The 23,159-nt window shown below is 61.6% G+C and overlaps 2 protein-coding genes across 2 annotated transcripts; one reads left to right on the forward strand and one right to left on the reverse strand.

Annotated features, from left to right (window-relative positions):
- The first annotated feature begins 296 nt into the window (after positions 1-296).
- Positions 297-13,705, forward strand: STRIP1 (striatin interacting protein 1). The gene is made up of 21 exons (XM_074925629.1): positions 297-454; positions 1,997-2,066; positions 2,353-2,427; positions 2,943-3,077; positions 3,418-3,538; positions 3,896-3,964; positions 4,423-4,529; positions 5,729-5,856; positions 6,321-6,503; positions 6,613-6,830; positions 7,081-7,146; positions 7,360-7,423; positions 8,328-8,399; positions 8,656-8,730; positions 8,917-9,014; positions 9,573-9,699; positions 9,792-9,892; positions 10,092-10,158; positions 10,430-10,534; positions 10,800-11,004; positions 12,029-13,705. Exons 1-21 carry the CDS (start codon positions 329-331, stop codon positions 12,274-12,276), a joined length of 2,460 nt encoding a protein of 819 aa, XP_074781730.1. The 5' UTR covers positions 297-328; the 3' UTR covers positions 12,277-13,705.
- A 1,723-nt stretch (positions 13,706-15,428) lies between these two features.
- ALX3 (ALX homeobox 3) lies at positions 15,429-21,612 on the reverse strand. The gene is given in 5 exon segments (XM_074925708.1): positions 15,429-15,746; positions 16,414-16,476; positions 17,757-18,061; positions 21,241-21,505; positions 21,508-21,612. Coding segments are annotated over 5 exon segments (1,056 nt in total).
- Positions 21,613-23,159: the final 1,547 nt, after the last annotated feature.

The following is a 23,159-nucleotide window of genomic DNA, read 5'->3' on the forward strand; positions in this document are numbered from 1 at the left end:
AGGCGGAAGTGCCGCTCCCGACATGGCGGAGGCCCGCGGCGCGCCACACCTAAGATGGCCGCGCGGGGGCGGAGCTCGCCGGCCGGCCGGGTGCCGCCCCGGTCGTGGCCGCCGGGGGCGGGCGGCGCTGGGCGGTGACGGGGCCGCCGCGGCGGGGCCGGCGGACGGAGCCACATCGCAGCGGCCCGAGCGGCGGGAGCCAACCCCCTCCACACCCGGCGGTGCCACTCCCAACATGGCGGCGGCGCTGCCCCGGCTCTCCCTGCCGCTCCCGCGAGAGGGAGGGGTGAGTCCTCGCGAGAGCTCGGCGCGGTGGAGGGCGGCCGACATGGAGCCGGGCGGCGGCGGCGTTGGGGGCGCGGGGCCGCTCCCGGGCAACAACAAGCCCCGCGGCGGGGCGGCGCCGCCCGGCAAGGCCCGTGACCTGGGCCGCCCGCCGCGCAAGGACTCCGAGGTCAGCGCCGCTGCCGCCGGGCCCGGCTCTGCGGGGTGGGGGCGGCCTTCCCGGGCGGGGCGGGCCGGGCCGGGCCGCGTTGTCCTCCCCGCCGTGGGCCCGGGGCCTGCCCGTGCGGTGCCGGTGGGCTCCGCCGTCTTCTTCAGCCCTGACCCGCGCGGTGCTGCCCGCCCTGCTTGGGCTTCGCCTTCCCCCGGGCCGGTCCTGGACCGGCCGCTCCCCCAGGAGCCGGTGCTTCGGTGCCGGTTCCCCTGGGGCCCAAAACCGGCGGCTGTGCGGGCCGGCAGCAGCTCTGCGGAGCCGAGAGACCTCTCGCTGCCAGGCCCGTTTGTTACCGGCTCTGCCCAGAGCCCCGCCTGGGTCGGTTCCGGGCTCGGGTCGGTGCCGGTTTCCTGTTCATCTCTTCCCCAAGTCCGGGTCGGTTTGTCCTGTCAGGGGCATGAGGGTGGCTCCGTCCCAGCCCCCCACATGGGCCCGACAGCGGTCACTCTCCTTCCAGGCTGCTCTGGGCTCTCACCGCCCGGGCCGGGGGCTTCTCTCCAGTTTTGCCGGTCAATACCGGCCCTGCGCGGCGAGGGCTGGGTTGACGGGTCCCGGTGACTCGGGTCGGTCCAGGGGTGGCTCTGGCGGAAGGTGACCGACCCCTCCAAAGAGACACCGAGGTCCTGGCAGGGACCCCTGAGCTGTGGGGGATCAGCAGAGTTGTATGGGCCTGGGGGGAGCTGATGGATCCCTTGACTTTTCCATCGTGCCCCCCAAACCCGGTTTCATTCCTGGGGTGACTCAGAGCCATCGGCTTTCATGGGCATCCTCTCCAGGGTGGGGGACGCTCCCTGAAGTGACAGGAGAGGGCTGTGAGGAGGGCTGCGGCAGCCTCGGGGGCTGGCAAACGGCTCCCAGCCCTGCAGAGCAGCACAAACCTTCTACCCGTCAAGCATCTGGGGGCCTGGATCTGCCCCTCGCTCAGGAGTAGGTGCCCCGAGATTCGGGAGGGTTTTGCTGGGGGATCCACGTCAATGTCTTACTTAAAGGAAGCAGATGTTTTGGGCTGTAAGCCTTCTGGATGTTTTTCCAGGCTCACCGAAGCTGCTTGGAGTTTCATTTTCACTAATCACATCTGCTGGCATCCCTTTGGGGGGATAGCCCAAATTTTTAGACATCTGTACAAAATGAGTGAGCTCTGGGAGCTCCCTAGTCCCACCATAAGTCTCTCCCACCCTGAGATTAAATACACCCCGTCTCCTGCTTTATTTTTTGGCCTTTTGGGGCTCCCGGAGTGTTTTAGAGGTGGTGCAGTGGCAGGGGCTGCCCACCAGCGAAGCGCAGCATGGCTCAATGCGGCGGAGCTGGGATGGAGATGCAGGAGGTGGGTAGGAGTTGCCTTGGTAACGTTTACGCTGCTGCGGGTACATTTTTGGTCTCTTAAACAGAAGATATAATCCTGGATTCGCGGGAGCATGAGGTGAATTGTGAATGTCTTGGGGGATTTTGGTTTTCCTGAAAAAACTCTGTAATTTAACTGAATTCTTCCTCTGCTTTCAGGGTTATTCGGAGTCCCCAGACTTGGAGTTTGAATATGCAGATACCGACAAGTGGGCAGCAGAGCTCTCTGGTAAGGGACTCATCTTGATGGATCAATTAATCAGCCATGATTTTCTTTCCTGGTAGTGCTTAAAGGAGCTGTCAGCTCCAGTATTGCTCCATTATTGTCTTTAAACACCTTATTCATGTTAAAAGGGAAGTGATATCATGCAATTTTTTTTTTTAGCCTTATTCTGGGTGTGTGTTTTGCATTTTCCTCATCTTAGATAGAATTACAATTAACATGGCCAGGTTGCAGCTTTCTCCAGCACCTTGGTGCATGTTGTTAGAGATTCTCCTCTGTGCTCTTTTGGCAGAGCTGTACAGCTACACAGAAGGGCCAGAGTTCCTGCTCAACCGCAAGTGCTTTGAGGAGGACTTTAGGATCCACGGTAAGACCCTTCTCTTGGACCTCTGACCCCTCTAGGGAGGGTCAGTCATCTCCCGAAGGAGACGTGGGGATAGATGTGTTAGTGTAGTGTCAGAAAGCTTAATCTTCACGTGGTTTGTACTGGAGACCTTGTTAACGTGCGTGGGCTGGTTCTGGAGTGCAGCTCGCTGCCTCCTGTGTGTTCAGCGTTTGCTGATGTCGACGGCCGAGGTGGTTCATTGGCACTGGGACGTCTGTGTTGGAACATACTGGCAGCATGAAGAGCATCCAGCTCATTTCTCACTGGCCGCCAGCATGGGTTCGGATAAATGTGATTCATCCAGTGACCTGACGGAAGGCAGGAGAGGGTCCCTCCGGGCCGATCACGCCTGGGCATTGCTCCCAGGAGTGCTGTGATCCCTGGGGGCAGCTCTGTTTTCCATCATGCTGAATCCTTTTGAGCTTTTCCATTGATGTTTGTGTCCAGGGCAGGCAGAGATGCCCCGTGCCCTCAGCCTGCCTGCTTTGGCTTTTCAGTGAGGGAGAAGAAATGGACCGAGCTGGACAAGAACCAGCACCGCACCCACGCCATGCGGCTTCTCGACGGGCTGGAGGTCACTGCACGGGAGAAGAGGCTCAGGGTTGCCCGAGCCATCCTTTATGTTGCCCAAGGTGACGCCAGGATTGGAGGCTATCAATTTAAAATATTTAAAATAATCTTCTTCCCTTGTATTGTTGATTTCACCTGGGATGTCTGGAATGAAGCTTGTTCTTGTGGGAGCAAGGCAGTTTATAGGAGTTTGGTCCAAAATTTGGCTGACTTTCCTGTGCTATCCCGGCTCTGCCAGACGTGGGCTGAGTTACCCACTGGTGGGCATTTCTGTCCTCTGCATCTGACTTTTTGCCTTAAAATTAAGAGTGTGTTTGTAATTTCCCCTACAAAGTGCTCTGGCAGTATGGGAGGGCCTCGAGATCCCTGCGGAGGTGGGATCCAGCGAGGGTGTTGTTGCAGGCACGTTTGGGGAGTGCGGCTCCGAGGCTGAGGTGCAGGCTTGGATGAGGTATAACATCTTCCTCTTGCTGGAAGTGGGGACGTTCAACGCTTTGGTGGAGCTGCTGAACATGGAGATTGAGTGAGTAGTGAGGAAAGCACTTCAGAAATGGCTCTGGAGCTCTTTGGCAGGAGTTTTCCAGTTTGTGGCAGTCCCGTTCCTGGTCTGTCTATCCCTACTCTGATTTCTGCAGCCGCTGGAATGACTCTTGTTGTTCTGGGTGGATATGGAATGTAGGATTACGCCTGATTTATACAGAAATTCCCTATGAGCCTTGCTGCCTGCCAGCAAATACAGATCAGTTCCTCCTCCCTTGACTGTGAACAGAGGACTTGCTGCAGCAAAATCTATTACAGAGTTTGGCTCTGGCCTGCGCGTTGCTCGTGGCAGAGTTAAAATGTCTCCAAAGGCCCCTCTGAGGCTGTTTTCCCTCCGCAGTAACAGTGCAGCTTGCAGCAGTGCTGTGAGGAAGCCTGCCATCTCCCTGGCTGACAGCACGGACCTGAGGTACGGAGCAGGGCCTGGGGAGAGGGTTTGCTCGGGGAGGTGAGGAGGGGGACCCAATGTTTGCTGGTTTCTTTGGCAAGCTGAGACAGGCCAGCAAGCACCAGAGGGTGTCCCGGGGCTGTCCCAGCTTCTGCCCCAGCTCCATGAACATCGTCAGGTGTGCTCAGGTCTGCTCAGTCCGCAGATGCTCCTTGTGCTCAGCCTGCACAGCAGGCATGTGGCTGGTTGGGGACATGAAAGCAGTAAAGTACAGGAAAACAACTTTTTTTCCTGCTTTGATTTGCAGAGACCTTTTTCCCCAGTGCCTGAGCGCCAATCTCCTGGTGTGGAGTGGGCGCATGGAGGCTGGCTGTGGTCTGGGCTGCTCCAGCCCCCCCTCTCAGAGCCCTGGGTGCTGGTAGTGCCTCCATAACTCATCCCAACCTCTGGTGATTCGCCCGACCTTCTGCTTTTTGCAGGGTGCTGCTGAACATCATGTACCTGATCGTGGAGACTGTTCGGCAGGAGGCCGAGGGGGACAAGCCTGAGTGGAAGAGCATGAGACAGACCTTCCGAGCAGAGCTGGGTGAGGACCAGGCGCTTGGGGGTTGATGGGGTGAAGGTTGTCAGGTCTGAAGAGCAAGAGAGTAAAACAGGATGAGCTTCAGCAAGGCCAAGTGCCAGGTCCTGCACTTGGGCCACAACCCCCCCCTGCATGGCTGCAGGCTCGGGGAGGTGTGGCTGGAGCTGTCTGGAAGAAAAGGATCTGGGGGTTCTCATTGACGAGCAGCTGAACAGGAGCCGGCAGTGTGCCCGGGTGGCCAAGAAAGCCAACGGCCTCCTGGCTTGGATTAGAAATAGTGTGACCAGCAGGAGCAGGGAGGTGACAGTCCCCCTGTGCTCTGCACTGGTGAGGCCACACCTGGAGCGTTGTGTCCAGGTTTGGGCACCTCAACACGAGAGAGATCTGGAGGGGCTGGAGCGAGGGCAGAGGAGGGCAACGAGGCTGGGGAAGGGCCTGGAGAATAAATCCTGTGAGGAGCCATGGAAGGAGCTGGGAGTGTTCAGTGTGAGGAGGAGGAGGCTGAGGGGAGCCCTCATCCCTCTCTGCAGCTCCTGACAGGACATTGCAGAGAGGCTGGGGCTGGGCTCTGCTCCCAGGGAATTAGTGACGGAACAAGAGGGAACGGCTTGAAACTGCAACAGGGGAGGTTTAGGCTGGACATCAGGAAAAAAATGTTTCCCAGCAAGAGTGGTCAGAGAGTGGAACAGGCTGCCCAGGGAGGGGGGAGTCCCCATCCCTGGGGGGGTTTAAGGGCCGTTGGGATGAGCTGTGGGGGGATGTGGGGTAGGGGAGAACTTTGTAGAGTCGGGCTGAGGGTTGGACTCGATGATCCCGAGGGGCTGAATGATTTTGTGATTATGTGGGGTTTGGCTCTAGGCCTCAATTAGAAGGGTCTGGCAGCACTGGGTTGGTTTCTGCTAGGCTGAACTGTGCTGGTGGGGCCAAGGGAGATGAGCAGAGGAAGCCAGCCAGCCTTTTCTGCTGTCTGTGTGCTCTCTCCCTGGGGAGAAAAATCTAATATTGGGGCTGTCGTTTCCTCTTAACACAGAGGTAAGAAATTATGGAGATTACAAAGCCTTAGAAAGGAAGAGAGGAGCTGTCTGGGGTGACATGAGGATCTCAAGGATGGTGGGTGTGAGGGTGCAGGGGCTGGTGGTGCTGGCGGTTGGGGTGAGGACAGGGATGAGGAGTGCCTGGCTATTGCTGCTGTGTGGTTCCAGGAGCCCCCCTGTACAACAACGAGCCCTTCTCCGTCATGCTCTTCGGGATGGTGACCAAATTCTGCAGCGGCCACGCTCCGCACTTCCCCATGAAGAAGGTGCTGCTCTTGCTCTGGAAGACTGTGCTGGTAAGGAGAGGCCACCGGGTGTGCTGACACGCGTCTTGTGGTTCGACATTCGGCAGAGGAAGGAAGTTCTGCCCTCAGAGCTGCCTGTAATTGCTCCATCCTCTTTTTTCTGGCATTCAGCTGAGTAGTTTGCAGCCTGGTAAACCCACCTCCAGGTGTGGGGAGCATTGGATATTGGTGTCTGCAGTTGGATACCAAGGATGGACCCAAAGCGAGGTCCCTGGCTGGGGTCTGCATGAAAGAAAAGGTCCAGAGACTTCAGTTGTGGATGCCTGAACACCATCCTGTCCCTTCTGTCTTTCACAATGACAGGAGCAGCATGGGGACAGGCAGCTCTTCCTTTATACCCTGGGGAAGGATTTGGGACTCGAGGAGAGTGGATTTGGGGAGGGCAGGTGGAGAAATCCCTGGGGCCGTGTGCTGGGGAGTCCCCTGTGCTCAGGCTGCTGTGATCTCCCTTGCAGTGCACTTTGGGGGGCTTTGAGGAGCTCCAGAGCATGAAGGCAGAGAAGCGGGAGATCCTGGGCCTCCCGCCCCTCCCGGAGGACAGCATTAAAGTCATCCGCAACATGCGAGCTGCCTCCCCACCCGCCTCCGCCTCCGACCTGATCGAGCAGCAGCAGAAGCGAGGCCGGCGCGAGCACAAGGTGAGGCCGGCCCAGGGGCTGGGGACGGTGACGTTAATGAGGGGTCTGGACACCAACCTTGGAGCAACTTATCCCCGGGATATTCACCTGCCCGCTCTTCTCTCTCCAGGCCCTGATTAAGCAGGATAACCTCGACGCCTTTAATGAGCGGGATCCTTACAAAGCTGACGACTCCCGTGAGGAAGAGGAGGAAAATGATGACGACAACAGTCTGGAGGGAGAGACCTTCCCTCTCGAACGGGATGAAGTGATGCCTCCGCCTACCCAGCATCCCCCCAGCGACCGCATCACCTGCCCCAAGGGGCTGCCCTGGGCCCCCAAGGTCCGGTGAGTCTCTGGGGCTGACCTGCAGGGAGAGCTGAAGTGGAAAACGGAGGCTCTTAAATACTGAGAACTTCAGCAGGGGCATGCGGAAGATGTTGGGGACGGGGCGGTCACTTTGGTGGCAGTTCTCTTGATGTGCTGGGCTCAGCACCATCTCCTGTATCCGTCCACGAGGATTTTCCCGATGCCCTGGGCTGTGGTGTGCCCAGGCAGACAGCAAGATGTGACTCTTCCTTTTCTCCCTTTGCTGCAGGGAGAAGGACATCGAGATGTTCCTGGAGTCCAGCCGCAGCAAGTTCATCGGCTACACACTGGGCAGGTGGGTTCCTGCAGAGCCACTCTGGGGGGCTGCCGATTTGGGGGGGTTGTGGTAGAAACTGCTAATGTGGAGGCTGCTGTTGCCTTTGGCTTAGCTGCAGAGAAATTCTGAGCTCGCTGGCACCTTCCTGGGGTGGCTGATCTCTGACCCACCCATGGGTGGCCCAGGTTTGCCCCTACCTGCACCCAGCCTGGCTCTTTCCCTTCTCTCTAGTGACACCAACACCGTGGTGGGCTTGCCCCGGCCCATCCACGAGAGCATCAGAACCCTCAAGCTGGTGAGTACACTGACAACTTCCCACAAATTGTGTGGGTGCCTCTTCCCCATTCCCCTGCAGCAATCACAAGTCAGGGCCAGGGGTGGTATTTTCCTGTCCCCTCTCCCACTTGCTCAGCCCTGTGATGGGAGAGGCCTCCTAGGCTGGCCAAGCCCCTTTTCTTGCCGGTTTCATCTCTGTCTTACTGGAGTTGTCTCAGAGGTGATGCCAGCACAGAATCACAAAATCATTCAGGTTGGAAAAGCCCCTCGGGATCATCAAGTCCAACCCTCAGCCCGACTCTACAAAGTTCTCCCCTACCCCACATCCCCCCACAGCTCATCCCAACGGCCCTTAAACCCCCCCAGGGATGGGGACTCCCCCCTCCCTGGGCAGCCTGTTCCTCTCTGACCACTCTTGCTGGGAAACATTTTTTTCCTCATGTCCAGTCTGACCCTCCCCTGTGGCAGTTTCCAGCCGTTCCCTCTTGTCCTGTCCCTGATCCCCTGGGAGCAGAGCCCAGCCCCAGCCTCTCTGCAATGTCCTGTCAGGAGCTGCAGAGAGGGATGAGGGCTCCCCTCAGCCTCCTCCTCCTCACACTGAACACTCCCAGCTCCTTCCCTGGCTCCTCACAGGATTTATTCTCCAGGCCCTTCCCCAGCCTCGTTGCCCTCCTCTGCCCTCGCTCCAGCCCCTCCAGATCTCTCTCGTGTTGAGGTGCCCAAACCTGGACACAACGCTCCAGGTGTGGCCTCACCAGTGCCGAGCACAGGGGGACTGTCACCTCCCCTGCCCATCACCAGTGCAACAGGATTAACAGAGGTCCCTGGAGGGACTTAAAAAGATGATGGGACCAGGCTGGGGCTGGTGGCATCGTGGGGGGGTGGGTCTGTGGTGTGACCCCCCGCTCTCTCTCCCTGTGCAGCACAAGTATACGTCGATCGCGGAGGTGCAAGTGCACATGGAGGATGAGTACTTGCGCTCCCCCCTCTCCGGAGTGAGTGTGGGGATGAAGCTCCTGGGCTGGGGGTGTCTGGTCCTGCTGGGCCTTTTGGCTTTTGGCAGGGCTGGGGGGTTTGCTCTGCTGAGGAGGGAGGAGCAGTTTCTCTGGGGCAGCGGCTGGGGGGTGTGGGGAGGTTTGGGCAGGAGTTGGGGGTATCCTGCCCTTGGGGTTGGAGAGCCTGGGGCTGAGCCAGGCCCATGTGCCGGTGGCAGCTCCTGGTGTGAGGTTTTCTGGTCTCTCCTGGCACCAGGGGGAAGAAGAAGTGGAGCAAGTCCCTGCAGAGATCCTGTACCAGGGCCTCCTGCCAAGCCTGCCGCAGTACATGGTGAGCTGGGGAGCACTGGGGGGCCCTGGGTTCCCTCCACTGCTCCATCGCTTTCCAGGGGTCCCCCCAGGTTTTCTTCCCTCCCTGCATGTACATCCCTGTTACTCTCTCCTGCGGTGGGGAGGGGGGGGTCTGTGGCCGGTCCCCCCACTCCCATCCCCTTTTCCATCTCTTCCTTCTCCCCAGATCGCTCTGCTGAAGATCCTCCTGGCCGCAGCCCCCACCTCCAAAGCCAAGACGGACTCCATCAACATCCTGGCAGACGTCTTGCCAGAGGAGATGCCGTGAGTGACCGCGGAGGGCGAGCAGAGGGGCTGGGTGGTGGTGAGGAGGGAAGGAGGTAAGGGAGGCAGCCAGGCAGGGGGGTTCTGGGGCTGTGCTGAGGCCTCCTGGGCAATCTGACAATCTTCTGCTCGGTGGCGTGCCAGGAATTGTGTGTTGTTAAGAACAAGTGCCAGGCCCCGAGGGAATGGCCTCAAGCTGCCCAGGGCAGGGTCAGGCTGGCTCTGAGGAAGGATTCCTGTGCAGAAGGGGCTGTTGGGCGTTGGAATGGGCTGCCCAGGGCAGGGGGGGAGTCCCCGGGATCCCTGGAGGGGTTGAAGAGTCGGGCTGAGCCAGCGCTGAGGGATCTGGGGGAGTTGGGAACGGTCAGGGTGAGGGTCGTGGTGGCGCTGGGGGAGCTTCAAGGGCTTTTCCAACCCAGATGATTCTGGGATTCTGTGAGCTGCCTGTGGCCAGCTGCTGGGAGCCCAAGGGATGGCAGGACTGTCTGCTGATACAGTGGGGACTGGTGGGGTGCAGGCGGTGCCCCCCATCCCAGGGATCCCTCTGTGTCCGCCCAGGACCACAGTGCTGCAGAGCATGAAGCTGGGGGTGGACGTCAATCGGCACAAGGAGATCATTGTCAAAGCCATTTCTGCCGTGCTGCTCCTCCTCCTCAAGCACTTCAAGCTGAATCACATCTACCAGGTGAGGCGGGTCAGGGTCCAGGTGCCCCACGCGGGGCTTTGGGGATGGGCAGGACCCAGGGTGGGTCCCCGTTCACCCGCTTTTCTCCCCAGTTTGAGTACATGGCCCAGCATCTGGTCTTCGCTAACTGCATCCCACTCATCTTGAAGTTCTTCAACCAGAACATCATGTCCTACATCACTGCCAAGAACAGGTAGTGAAGGGGGCTGCAGGTTTGGGGAGGGGGTCCCTGCTTGCTTTGCCCTTCCACTGGCTGCAGGTTTGGGTGCAGGTAGACCCAGGGAAGTGCCCACTGCAGCTGATTTCTGGTGGGTGGGAGGTGTGGGGCTGCGTTGCCCTCAAGCCAGGTAGGATCTGGGGGAGCAGCGTGACACCCCTTCACCTTCCTGCAGCATTTCTGTCCTGGACTACCCGTACTGTGTGGTGCACGAGCTGCCGGAGCTGACGGCAGAGAGCCTGGTGAGTCTCTGCCTTCTCTGCTAGATCCTGGCACCCTGGGGTGCTTCCTGGGGAGGATCATGGGTGCGGGGAGGCAGCAGGGCTCCAACACCCAGCCCTGGCACCCTCAGCACTCCTGTGCTTGGCCCCTGGGGCTTTGGGGGGGGGTGTGGGGCTGGCAGACATCTCCTGCCTGTCTGCTGTGCTTTGAGCAAGGATCCTCAGACCAGAACAGCCCCTCCTCATCCCTACTCCACTCTCTTGCCTGACCCCTGCCTCCACTTTCCCACAGGAAGCTGGAGACAACAACCAGTTTTGCTGGAGGAACCTCTTCTCCTGCATAAACCTCCTGCGCATCCTCAACAAACTGACCAAGTGGAAGCACTCTCGTACCATGGTGAGGGCTGGGGAACCTCCCGGGGCTCAGCCCAGCTGGACTTGGGCTGTCACTGGGAGCCTGGACTGGGTGAGGGGGCTGTGGATACCTTGGGGTACCCTTTGCACCCCAGACCCCACTGGGGAGTGTGAGGTGAGAAAGGGAGAGCATGTGCTGCAAGGGGAGGGCTTGGGGGTGCTGGAGGAGGTGGTTGGCACCTGTCCCATGGGACGTACCCCCCATGCCTGTGTCCCCCCGCTGCTGGGGGGGGGGCTGTTCCCCGCAGATGCTGGTGGTGTTCAAGTCAGCCCCCATCCTGAAGCGGGCGCTGAAGGTGAAGCAGGCCATGATGCAGCTCTATGTGCTGAAGCTGCTCAAGGTGCAGACCAAGTACCTGGGCCGGCAGTGGAGGAAGAGCAACATGAAAACCATGTCGGCCATTTACCAGAAAGTGCGGCACCGTCTCAACGACGACTGGGCTTATGGCAACGGTACATCCTTCACAGCATTACCCGTCCTGCTCCACGCAGTTCTGTGCCCAGAGCTGTCCCTTTGCTGCTGTGCAGCCCTTAAACCTGGGGTGCAGGGAGGGATTTGGGGTGGTGGCATCATGGGGAAGAGCGAAAGAAAGGGCTGGCAATGGCTGCGTGTTTCCCCCAACAGCGCTGCCGGCTTGGGGAGGAGTGGCTGGAGAGCTGTGTGTCAGAGAGGGGCCTGGGGGGGTTGATTGCCAGCCGGCTGAAAGGGAGCCAGCAGTGTGCCCAGGTGGCCGAGAAGGCCAATGGCATCCTGGCTTGTGTCAGCACTGGCGTGGCCAGCAGGGACAGGGAAGGGATCTGAGCCCTGTGCTGGGCACTGGTGAGGCCGCCCCTCGCTGAGTGGGTTCAGTTTTGGGTCCCTCACCCCAAAAAGGCCATTGAATGACTCGAGCGTGGCCAGAGAAGGGCAACGGAGCTGGGGCAGGGTCTGGAGCACAGGTCTGCTGGGGAGCGGCTGGGGGAACTGGGGGGGTTCAGTCTGGAGAAGAGGAGGCTGAGGGGAGACCTCCTGGCCCTCTGCAACTCCCTGCCAGGAGGGGGCAGAGAGGGGGGATGAGTCTCTGGAGCCAAGGAGCCAGCGCCAGGCCCCGAGGGAATGGCCTCAAGCTGCCCAGGGCAGGGTCAGGCTGGCTCTGAGGAAGGATTTCTGTGCAGAAGGGGCTGTTGGGCGTTGGAATGGGCTGCCCAGGGCAGGGGGGGAGTCCCCGGGATCCCTGGAGGGGTTGAAGAGTCGGGCTGAGCCAGCGCTGAGGGATCTGGGGGAGTTGGGAAGGGTCAGGGTGAGGGTCATGGTTGGGCTGAGGAGCTTGAAGGTCTTTTCCAACCGAGGTGATTTTGTGTTGGAGCTGTTGGTGGATGCCTGCTCCGTACTTTGCATCTTGCTCGTTTTAATGACATTCAGGGACCTTTCCTGAGGGATTTGGCAGGGCTGAAGGGCTCCCAGCTCCCCTCTGACACCCCTCTTTCCTCTACCCAGACCTGGACGCCCGTCCCTGGGACTTCCAGGCGGAGGAGTGCGCCCTACGTGCCAGCATCGAGCGCTTCAACTCGCGTCGCTACGACCGGGCCCACAGCAACCCCGATTTTCTCCCTGTGGACAACTGCCTGCAGAGCGTGCTGGGCCAACGCGTGGACCTGCCCGAGGATTTCCAGGTCAACTACGACCTGTGGCTGGAGCGGGAGGTTTTCTCCCGACCCATCTCCTGGGAGGAGCTGCTGCAGTGACGGAGGCCGGGGAGGCAGGACGGGGGGTGCTTTGGGGAGATCTTGAGGCTGCCCTGCTGCTGAGGGGCAGGGGGAGCGAGGCTTGGGGGGGGGTGTCTGTAGCTGCCTGGACCCCCTGTGGTGGGCTTGGGGAGAGGCTGGAGCTGTGGGGTCCCTGCCGAGACACCGTCCTGCCCCTCTGCCTCCTCCCAGGCTGTGCCAGGCTCAGCCCCGAGCTGAGGACAGAGGCCCCAGCGCCCTGGGAGTTTCCTGATGGGTTGGGGGGCACCTGCGCGCGCCCCTGGTCAATGATTTTGCAGGCAGCACCCCTATCACCCTCCTCCTGCCCCCCACCAGCCGGGGCTGAGAATGAAAAGTGAGCAGGGGTGTGGGGAGTGGGGCAAAGCCGGGACAAGGCCCTTTGGGCAGTGCGGGGGGCAGGAAAACGGGCTGTCCCCCTGCCCGGACCCTGCCTGGGGACATGGTGATGGGGTCGGGGGTGCTGGGAGGGCGATGGCTGAGGGGGGTGTTTGAGGGGCTGACCCCTCGCTGATGGGCTGGGGAGGGCTGCAGACTGCAGTCTTCCCTCGCCCCGCTGGGTGGGGTGGATGAGCTGTACATATATATATATATATTTCGCGATCTCTGACCCGAGCGTGTCTGGGCTCTGTCTGTCCCCCCGCCACGGGAAGCAGCGATGGGCCTGAGCTGGTGCACAGGGTTCATTGTCTCATGTCCTTGTCCCTGCTCCCTCCTCAAGTCCATGTGGGGGGGTGGGTTACCTCTCGCTGAAAGTTTTAATATTTATTTTGCGACCCCAGCGTTGGCTTGGGGGAGCTGGTGACCTCAGGGGGGGTGCGGGCAGGAGCCAGCATTTGCCTGTCCCCTTCCCCAAACCCTCCCAACCTCCTGCCCTGGGATTCCTGACACCAGCACACTCACTGGGATTTTTTAGCGCCCCCCCTCCCAGCTGAGGAGCTGGGCATCAACACCCCCCCCCCCCCAGAGCCTGGGCTTGACCTTGCTGTGCCTCAGTTTCCCTGGCAGAGGGGTGGCAGCAGCCCCGGCCAGCTCGGGTGGGTGGAATCCCACGAGATTCACCCCTCGTTTGAGGGGGCAGAGGGGGGGTGGGGGGGGGCAGAGGCAGCTGTTTGCTTCCCTGCCCCCGGATGGGGGTGGTTGGGGTCAGAAGGAGCCTGGGGCAGTGCCGATTGACGCCCCATCCATGCCAGGATCCATCGGGGCCGAGCCTGGGGGGTGCAGCCACCACTGTCACACTGTGCCCCTGCTGGGTGCTTTCTTCCCCCCAGCACCCTCCCTGACCCCCAAAACCCAGCCTGGGGGACCCTCTGGCAGATGAGGTGTGAGCATTCTGCGCTCTCCATCGCTCTAAAATATTCCCCAGCTGGGCCGGGCGCTCACAGACCGTGGTGGCTTTTATAGCGCTGGCGGAGCCATAAATAACTTATTAAAAATGCGTTTTATTGTTTATAAATGAGTAACAAACTCCCTGCCGCTGGGGGGGCGGGGGGCGGGCAGGGGGACTGTGAGAGCCAGGGTGTAAGATGTCCCAGGGTGGGCACCCACTGGGTGCATGGCTGGGCCCTGGGCTGCCTGCCGGGGGGGGGGGCACCCACTGTGGCCTGGCTGTCCCGAGGGGGTGAGGAACAACATCCACGCAGGTCATGGAGCATTTGGGTTCTCTTTGATTGGAAACCTTGGTTTTTCGGCCCAAATCCGGTTGGACCGGCAGGTTGGGTGCCTCCCTGAGGGAGTCCGTGGTGCCTGACTGAGGTGTGTGTCCCATCACCCCCTCCTGCCCCCAGCATCATGATCCATCGCAGTTTCTGGGGGGGGTTGGGGCACGAGGGGGCCCTTGGGGGTGTAAGAGCATCTCCTGGCGCTGGGCCAGGTGGTCGCAAGGGCAGATCCCCGTTTGTGACTTGATTTGGGTCGTTTGCCCCTGGAGGGGGGGGTCACACTGTTGTAACCCAGAGGGACTCGGGGTGTGCCCCAGGCACATCAGATGTGATGAGGTGACCCCCCCCCCCCCCAGCCTCCCCCGACACCCGGGACTGGCCATACAGGTCCCACCACTCAGGGGCTTCCTGCAGGCCCCCAGAAATGGGGAAAAACTCTCCAGATTGATCACTTGTGCCCCCAACACCCCAGCTGGGGCACCCAGGATGGTTGGTAACCAGGGGTGGGGGTCCCACTGCTGGGATTAAAATGCCTCCCCCCACCCCTCCTGATCTGAAGGCTGAAAGGCAGGGGGGGTACAGGTGACCCCACTGGAAAATCAGTTGCAATTTAGGGCTCTTTATCCCTGCAGCCCTCCTCCTTGTACTGGTTTATTGCCCAGCCCCGGGGGGGGTTCTGCATGTTGCAGGAGCTGGTGACTGTGCCAGGGGGTTGTCCTGAATCTTATTTCCCCTTTGAGGGGGAGCAGAAAGGGCTGCTGGTGGGTGGGGGGTGCTTCGCGGTCTTGAACATGGCTGGGGTTTTGGTCTGCCCCTAGTAACCTCCCCCCCGAGCACCAGTAGCTGTCCCAGTTGGACTGGGACATGAAGACCCCCAGTTTCTGCTGTTGTTGGCTGTGCTGGGGGGGACGGTTAGCAGCCAAATGGGGGTTCTTCCCCCAAAACAACCCGGCCCCCTGCCATGGTGCTCCCCGGGCACCCCCCCATCAGCACAGTCCCTTCCCCAGGTGTACCCAAGGCTGGTGCCCCCCGGTTTGCGCAGGGGGGGATGCAGGAAGAGGGGGGGGAATGCAGGCGGGAGGGGGGGGGGGCAACAGCATGTGACCCTGCTGCAAAGCACCTTCACTGAAGGTACTTGGGGGGTCAGGTTTTTGGCAGCCACTTTTGGGGTCCAAAGCTGCCCATGCCAGCCCCGCTGGGGCAGACTGGGTTTGGGGGTGACCCTTCCCCACTCCCCAGCAGCCCCACTTTGACACACTGCCCCCCCCTCACCCAGAGGCGGGGGGGTGGGGGCAACAGCAGCGTGATGGAGCAGGGCTGGGATGCAGGAAAGCTCGTGGAGATGGGGGTGCGCAGGGACGGGGGTAAGGGTGACCCCACCAACCTGCTCCCCGGGACTGGGGCTGGGGGGAGGAGGACACGCTCCGGGGGTGGGGGGCAAATGGTCCGTGTCCCTCCCCGGGGCGGGGGGGATCACGTAGCCCAGTTCAGCAGGCTGCTGGTCGCCTCTTTGCTCTTCATCCTCAGTGGCACCAGGGTGGGCGACTTATAGTCGTGTTCGGCTGCCGGCTCGAAGGGGTGGGTGCCCAGGGCCGGGGGGGGGAGGCCGTGCAGGGAGTAGAGGCTGTTGATGCTGGGGTGGGGGCCGGGAGAAGCGGGGATGCCCATGAAGCCGGCGATGTTGCTGTGAGCGTGGGGGTACGGAGACATGCAGGGGGACGGGATGCTCTCGGGGGGCAGGAGCCCCGCGGGGCTCCCCGGGCCGGAGCTCGGCCACAGGTTGTTCTGCAGCTGAAAGAAAGGACCAAAAATAAACCCCAAAGTGAAGCCGGGGGAGGGGGGGAGCTGAAGGTGTGGACCCCATCACCCCCCCCTTGGATCCCCCCCCACCCACAGGGTGCACAGCGAGGGATGCCTTTGCTTTATTTTAATTGCCTGGGGAGGGTGTTGACTACTGGTTAAAATTCCCCGCCCCCCCCCCGTCCCCAACCCTGTGCAGGGCGACCGTGAGTTTGGCATCAGCATGAAGCTGAGTTTTAATGCTTTTCAATGCTGGGGGAAAAAAAAAAAAAAAAAAAAGTGCCGTTCTGCAGAAAAGGGGTGCAGGAAGCACTGATGGATGTGGGACAGCTAGAGGGGTTTCTTTGCGGGGGGGGGGGGGCCACCACACCCCAAAACCTGCCCCCAAGGGCATGTTCCCACGGGAAATGGAGGACGTAAAGCAGCATCTTCCTGCGTGTGGCAAAAGGTGATGCTGCATCTTCCCCCTTTTCCACGCGGGGCCACGTGCTTTTCCCAAGGGTGGATGGAACTGCAGGCCCGTGGGAGAGAAGGGGCAGAAATGGGGCATGTGGGTCACCCTGCGGGGACCCCGGGTGCAATGGGACCGGCTCCCTGCCCTGGGAGGGGTCGGGGGGGGTACAGGGCTGGGGCAGGCAGCCCCCGCGGCAGCTCTCACCTCCTGGATTTTCCCGTAACGTTCCCGCTTCCTCCACTTGGCCCGTCGGTTCTGGAACCAGACCTGGGGGATGGAGGAGGGGGCTGAGGCACAGGGACCCCTGCCCGCCCCGGGGGGGCGAGATGGGCAGATCTCTGCCAGGTCCACACTCATCTTCCCGGCAGGAAAAGAGCCCCAACACGACGGCCCAGCATCCCGGAAAATGAGATGAACAGAGGAAGCCACTTCTGTGTGCAGCCCTGTCTGAGGTCACCAGCCTTTTTCTTTACCAAGAGCAGAAATTATCTCTCATCCCTCTTGGAAAATCAGCTCCGTGCAGGGTTGTTTTCTCTCCCTTGTGCTTCTGGGCCTCGTTTACCCCAGGTTTTGATACAGAATGAGGCTCTTCGGGTCCTGCGTGGTCACGGTGACCCATCTGCGTGTCCCCGTCGTGGATGGGGTTGAGGACTGGAGCTGGCTGGGGCAGTGACGGCTCCAGCAGCATCTCCCGGCGAGGAGGACACGGCATGGGATGCTTGCCACGGAGCTCTCATGGTTACAGGGAATTTCATCTAAATCCACCCCAAATCAGGGCTTGGAGGCTGTGGTGGGTGCTGGCTGGCTGCTTGGGGTGTGCAACCCCGCCCGTGCCTTGTCCCCAGCTCCTGCCCCTTGGGGAGGGCAGCACCCAGGACTTGGTGGCTCGAAGCACCCAGCACACCCCACTCGCTTCGCTACCCGCCCGCCTTCGCTTTTCTCCCCGCTGGGTGCCCCCTCCAGCTGCCTCTTCCCGCTGGGAGCCTCAAACCACATGGAGATGCCTCTGGAAAGAACTCGCTGGCCTGACGCAAGCGTGATGCCGGTGGAGCCGGGGTGGGGAGGGAGGGAGGGCCTCATCCTGTCCCACCTCCTGGGACGTGCCACCCCCAGCCCCATCTGCGCTGAGCTCCCGGGGATCCCTCTCCGGGGATGGCAGCTCCATCGCTGCTAGTCCTGGGCTGGAGGGAGCGGAGTTGAGGGTTGAGGTGGGGATGATGGATGAATGGGGGGGGATCACGTTAGGGGATACTGGCGGTGGGGGGCAGGCTGGCAATGACCTCCTAAATTTTGGCTCTTCCCACCCCTTGGGTGATGCAGAGAGAGGGGACAAGGGGAGAACTGGAGAAAGCTCAGAAGAGCAATGGGCATCCACACCCCATGGTGCCTGGGGTGGGATTTCCCCTCTGGGGCTCAGCAGAATCCTCCTGGGAAAGCTTCTAACTCCGCATCGCTGTGTGGAGGAGGGGAAAACATCCTCCAACCCTGCCCAGCACCCCCAGGGCTGCCGTGCCCACCCTTAGGGACCCAGGGACCCGTGCCCATACCTGCACCCTGGCCTCGGTCAGGTCCGTCCGTAGCGCCAGCTGCTCCCGGGCGTAGACGTCAGGGTAATGGGTCTTCTGGAAGACCTTCTCCAGCTCCTCCAGCTGGAACGTGCTGAAGGTCGTCCTGTTCCTCCGCTTCTTGCTCTTGCTTTTGCCCAGGGGCTCGGGGAGCTCGGGGACCCCGTGTTCCCGTAGGCTGCTCAGGGGTGCTGCCAGCGGGCACCCCAAGTCCCCCGGGGCTTTCGCGGGGGCCCGGCAGGCTGCGGGTATCGCCTGGTACCCACCTTTGCACCCCTTCTCGCCGCCTGGCAGGGGGAGAGGCACAAGACGGGGTGGTGTTAATGACGCTAATGAAGGCAAGAGCCCCCCCCGTGCCGCAGCCCCAACTCTCCCCTCCCGTCCCTGCATGGTCCCAGTCACCCTGGGGGGATGTTGGGGTACAGTCCCAGGAGAAAGGGGCTCAGCACAGGCACGCAGTGGGTCCAATCCATCACTGGGGAGGGCAAAATCCCCGCTCGCTGGCAGAGCTGTGGGCAGGGAATGCTCCCCGTGGCTGGAGCAGCGGGTGTTCGGGGACCCGCGGCCGGGCGTCCCACTCAGGGGGACCCTCAGATGCTGCTACTAAGGGATGGGTGAGGAGGGGCAGAGAAGGGGAGCGCAGGGTCGTTTTGCAGACAGAGCTTTACTCCACTCTCCTCCGTCCTCTCCTCCTGCTCCCAGCACGGGCTGACGCCTCCACCCTGCTTGGCTGCGCCCGGGGCAGAGACAGCGGATGCACCAGTAACACCAGCCCACCCCGGCACCGGGCCGTGTCCAGACCCCAGCGCTTGAGCTCGGTTCAAGGGGAGCTTCTGCCTTCCCCCCGGCCAGTATTTCCCTGTAGCTGTAACTCTCAGGAAACCATTTAGAAAGAAGTGAAAACTACGCGCGCACACCCCCCCCCCCCCCCCCCCCTCCTTTTTGCTCCAGAAGAGCTCTCCTTCCCCACCCTCTTGCAGGGCTGGGGGGGTTAAAGCAAGAAATTTCGGGGTTCCCCCCTTCCCCTTGCTCCTGCAACAACTCTTGGGTGTCTCATGAAATGGGATCAAAGCATTTCAGAGGTCACCTTTGTCCCCCGGGTGGGTTGTTTGTCCCCACGCAGGGACACACGGAGCTCAGTGGCTCCGGCCGATGTCGGGTGCTGTTGGGACCCCGAGGAGCTGAACCGGTAAAGGGAAAACCGAGGGGGGACTTAGCGGATGGGGGGGACAGCTTGGGGCACCCCAGCAGCCGCGCAGACACAGAGGCATCACTCGGGAAAGAGACAACCTGAAAATGCTGGGTTTTGCCCTGGTCTCACCCCTACCCCAAGCACCAGAGCCTCGGGCTTGCTGCAGGTGGAGCCCACTGGCCCCTTGGAGGGGCAGGATCAGGCCCAGGGCTGGGCCTTGGGCACAGCGTAGCGCTCGGGGCCGGCGAGGGGGGAAATCGCCTCCTTCGGGATGGATCCTCCTTCCCGTTAACCACCACACTCCGGTGGAGCGGGGGAACGGGGTCCCCGGCCCTGCGGACCCACCCAGGGCTCCATGCCCCCCGAACCAACCCCTGCCGCGGCCTTTTCCGGACTTTCGGTTTTGATTTTTAGTTGTTTCCTAATTAAGGCAATTTGGGGGTTACAGCATGCAGCTGAGAGCCAAGATCCAGCTGCTTTGAATTAATGGGAAAATGTTATCTGGGGGGAGGTTTGGGGGGCGATTGCTCCCCATCCCTCTCGGTACCGACCTGTCTACGTACCCGGCGGTGGGTAACGGCGAAGGGATGAGACCAAATTGCCGTTTCCTCCCCGCTTTGTCCTCCGAAGGGCTCGGCTGCCGGGCCAGGGGGTTTTAAGGATAAAAAACAAGTCCCACCAAGGAGCGAAGCAAAGGCAAAAAACCCAGATGTAACCGAAAATAACGGAAAAAATGACCGAAACAAAAAAATCCCGTGGCACAAAGTGGCCCGATAAATGCATAGGTTTGGTTTTTTTTCCCCATTTTCAAAGGCAACACGCTGCATTTATGAGCAACCCGCGGGTTTTGGCGTTGGAGACAAATAAATAAATGGCCAGAAAGATGGAAAAGGCAGGAAGGGAGCAGGATACGGGCGCATAGCTAAATAAACACGGCGTCGCAGGGGGACAAAAGAGGATGGGAAAAAGGGAAGATATAGATTTCCCCCCCACACCCCCCTCCTTCCTAAACTGACACCCCCTGAAAGATTTGGCGGCGCTGGGGAAGTCGGCAGCTGGGCAACAGCTGTACAATTCTTGGGTTAACCGGGAGGGGAAAGGAGAACTCCAAAGGATCATTACCGGAGGGACGGGGGCATGGAGAGGGCTCCCCGGGAACCGGGGGAGACACCCCAGCCGCTAGCAAAAGGCACCCCCGGGGACGGCAGCATCCCCCCCGCTGCACCGGGAGCAGGTAAGCGCGGTGGAGGGCAGCGACCCGGTGTCCCCGGTACCCTCGGAGCTTTTTTTACCTGTTCCCCCCCGCCGGGAGCGGGGTGGCTTTGCTGGGCCCCACCTGGTTCCCATTACACCCGCGGCGTTGCCTTTTTCTTCTTATATTAAAGTGAAGGGCAGGCGGAGGGGGGGGGCTGGGGGTGCAAATAAAAGGCCCGTGGGACCGGGGAGCCCCGGAGGGATGGGATGAGCCCGGTCAGCCCCCGGTCGGAGCCCCCGACGGTCCCGGCCGGGAGTGCGAGGGAGCGGCGGGTGTTGTGCGGATGGTGGAAGCGATGGGCAGAGCCCCGGGGAAGCGCCTCATCCTGCCCCAAGCCCGGAGAGGGGTGCGGAGCCCCGGCGGGCAGCGGCCGGGAGCCCCGGAGCCGAGCCCCGGAGAGCCCCGAGCTCTGCAAACCCCGCGGTCCGGCCTCCCGGGCCCGGAGCACCGGTTGCTGCCGCCGGTCCTGCCCGGTGAGGCCCGAACACGGGAGGCGGCGGCCGGACGCGCTTTTCCAGTCCCCTCCGAGGGACGGGGCCGTTCTCCGTGCCCGGTAACGGGCTCCAGCCCCGTCGGGACCCGCTGCTCCTCCGCCCGGGGCGCGGCAGGCCCGGGCCGGTCCCCGCCGTCGCGGCAGCGGGACCGTGTCTCTCCCACCCCCGCCCCCCGCCAGCCCCCCGTTTCTGGAGAGCGGGAACGAACCCCGCGACCTCGGTGTCTGTCGCGACCCAGTCCCGGCTGCCCGACACGCGGGAGCGCCGGCCCGGCCCTTGCCGGCTCCCGTCGGGGGATGCCCGGGCGGTCTCCGCTCCGACGGGGCCATATCGCGACAGGGATCGCCTCGGGGCGGGGGGAGCGTGTCGGGGGGGCTCAGGGCTGGGGGTGCCGGCAGACACCGAGGGCAGCGGCAGGATCAGGTCCCCGGGCGGGGGTAGGGAGGAGGAAGGAGAAGCAGAAGGGGCCGGGGGGGGGGTCGGCGGCCCCGGCTCCCCTCATCCACCCGCCGCTCGCCCCGGTACCTGCAGCCCCGGCCGGGTGGAAGGGCTTCCCATGGACGGCCACGGCGGGGGGGCCCGGGCTGGCGACCCCCAAGTACCGGGGCTCTGCCTTGGCCGGCGGACAGCGGCCCGGGCGGGGGCTGAGCGGCGGCGGATGCCGGGGGGGTCCCGGTGGACCGACCGTGAAGGCGGTGGGAGTCCGGGGAAGCCCCGGGGGGGGTCCAGCCCGGCGAGGCGGGGGAAAGGCCGGGCAGCCCGGTGCCTCCATGCCGCAGGTTGGAGGGAAGGAGGGGGGGGGCGGCCGGCGGGGAGCGGATTTTGTGCGGGGGGCCGGGGGGGAGGAGGGGGATGGTGGTGATGGGAAGGGAGGGATCGCCAGGCACCCCCCCCCATACACACCCACACCCACTCGCACACCCCAGCCCACTTCCCCCACTCCACAGCCAGTCACGTGCGTCCTCCCCTCCACTTCGTTAACCCTCTAATCCCAGCTCCCCCCGCCCCCCCCAGCCCCAAGGGCCCTTTCCCCAGTGGGTCGGACCAGCGCAGCAGTCCCCCTCCATCCTCAAGGCAGGGGCCGTGGGGGGAGCCCTGCCCCTCCCCTCCCAGCGCTCCCAGTGTCTCCCAGCTACAGGAAATGCCCAGGGCCCTGCCTTGATTTAAAGCTTCGTCCCCAACTGCTACGAGCAGCTCAAAATCCCAGGCAAGGGGAGAAACTTCCATTTTTCAGGCACCCTCTGTTTGGTTTTGGTTTTGTTGTTTTTTTTTTTCCCCTTCCCAAGCTGTACTGAACCCAGCTGGAGTTTTCCCTCCCCAAGGCCGGGGGCTGAGGCCTGGGCAGGTCGGTTCGGGGGTGACCGTGACCCTGGGACAGGGGATCCAGGATCCCACGGTGCCGTGGCTGCCCTTGGAGCCGGCGGGGGGGCTCTGCTGCTGTGGGTGGCGGCTGCTCCCAGCACCGAGGAGGTCCCATCCTGCTCCCCGCGTGTCCCTGCTGCTGCTCCCACACCCCAGGATTTGGGTTCCCCCCAGCCCAGCGGCCCCGCTTTGGATTTTGCAGCAGGCGCTGGTGTTGGGGCAAAGCGATCAGAGCTTGCTTGGACTTTCCCCCCCCCTCCCCTTTCTCCTTTTTACTCCTCTGCATCCAGCTTTGGAGCTGCTTCGGCTGCTCCCCGGGGCCGGGTGTTCAGCTTGTGTGTGTGTGTGTGTGGGGGGGGTTATACAGTTTTAGGGGTGTTTGTGTGCAAAATGATGAGGCAGGTTTAGCGATTCAAAAACTTGGTGTCAAAGAGAGAGGGGATTAGATAACGGGCACAGAGAAATGAGCAGATATCTGGGCTGAAGGGTGATGTTTTACGCCTCCATTTGCAGTTTTCCCCTACGCACAACACAGCTCGTGGCTTTTAACTCATCCCGAGGCATCATGCCTTGCTTTAGGTCTAAGAAAAAAATAACGTGCAGGTATCGGGGCTGCAGGGCAGGGAATGAACTGCGTGGGAGCAGCAAAAAGAGGCGGAGAAGGAGCAGGCGGATCACAGACGTGTGATGTTAAATAGCGGAACAACAGGATAACACTGACCATTAAATGACATTATGCAGCGTGCTATTGCTTTTATTGGCGGTGCTGGGGCAGTGCTTTGTTATTCCAGGCACGGTGCAAATTTGGAATCACAAGACAATCTTGTTTCAAAGAGCTTATGATAAAAATATAATGTAACCCCTATGTCTTGGCAGCAGTTGCAGGACTGATAGGACGTTGGGTCGTTGCAAAAACCGGTGTTATCGCCAGAGTGCCGGCTCTGCGGCGTGTGGTATAAATCACGGCTGGATTTTCCAGCTCTTGCTCAGGGAATCTGCATTTGCAAGAAAAAATAGTGGCTGGGTTGCGATCCTGAGCTCGAACTTACTCCGGCAGGGAGTCCCGCGAGGGGCTGGCTCTG

Source organism: Athene noctua, chromosome 23 (genome assembly GCF_965140245.1).
Source record: "Athene noctua chromosome 23, bAthNoc1.hap1.1, whole genome shotgun sequence".
Classification (NCBI taxonomy): domain Eukaryota; kingdom Metazoa; phylum Chordata; class Aves; order Strigiformes; family Strigidae; genus Athene; species Athene noctua.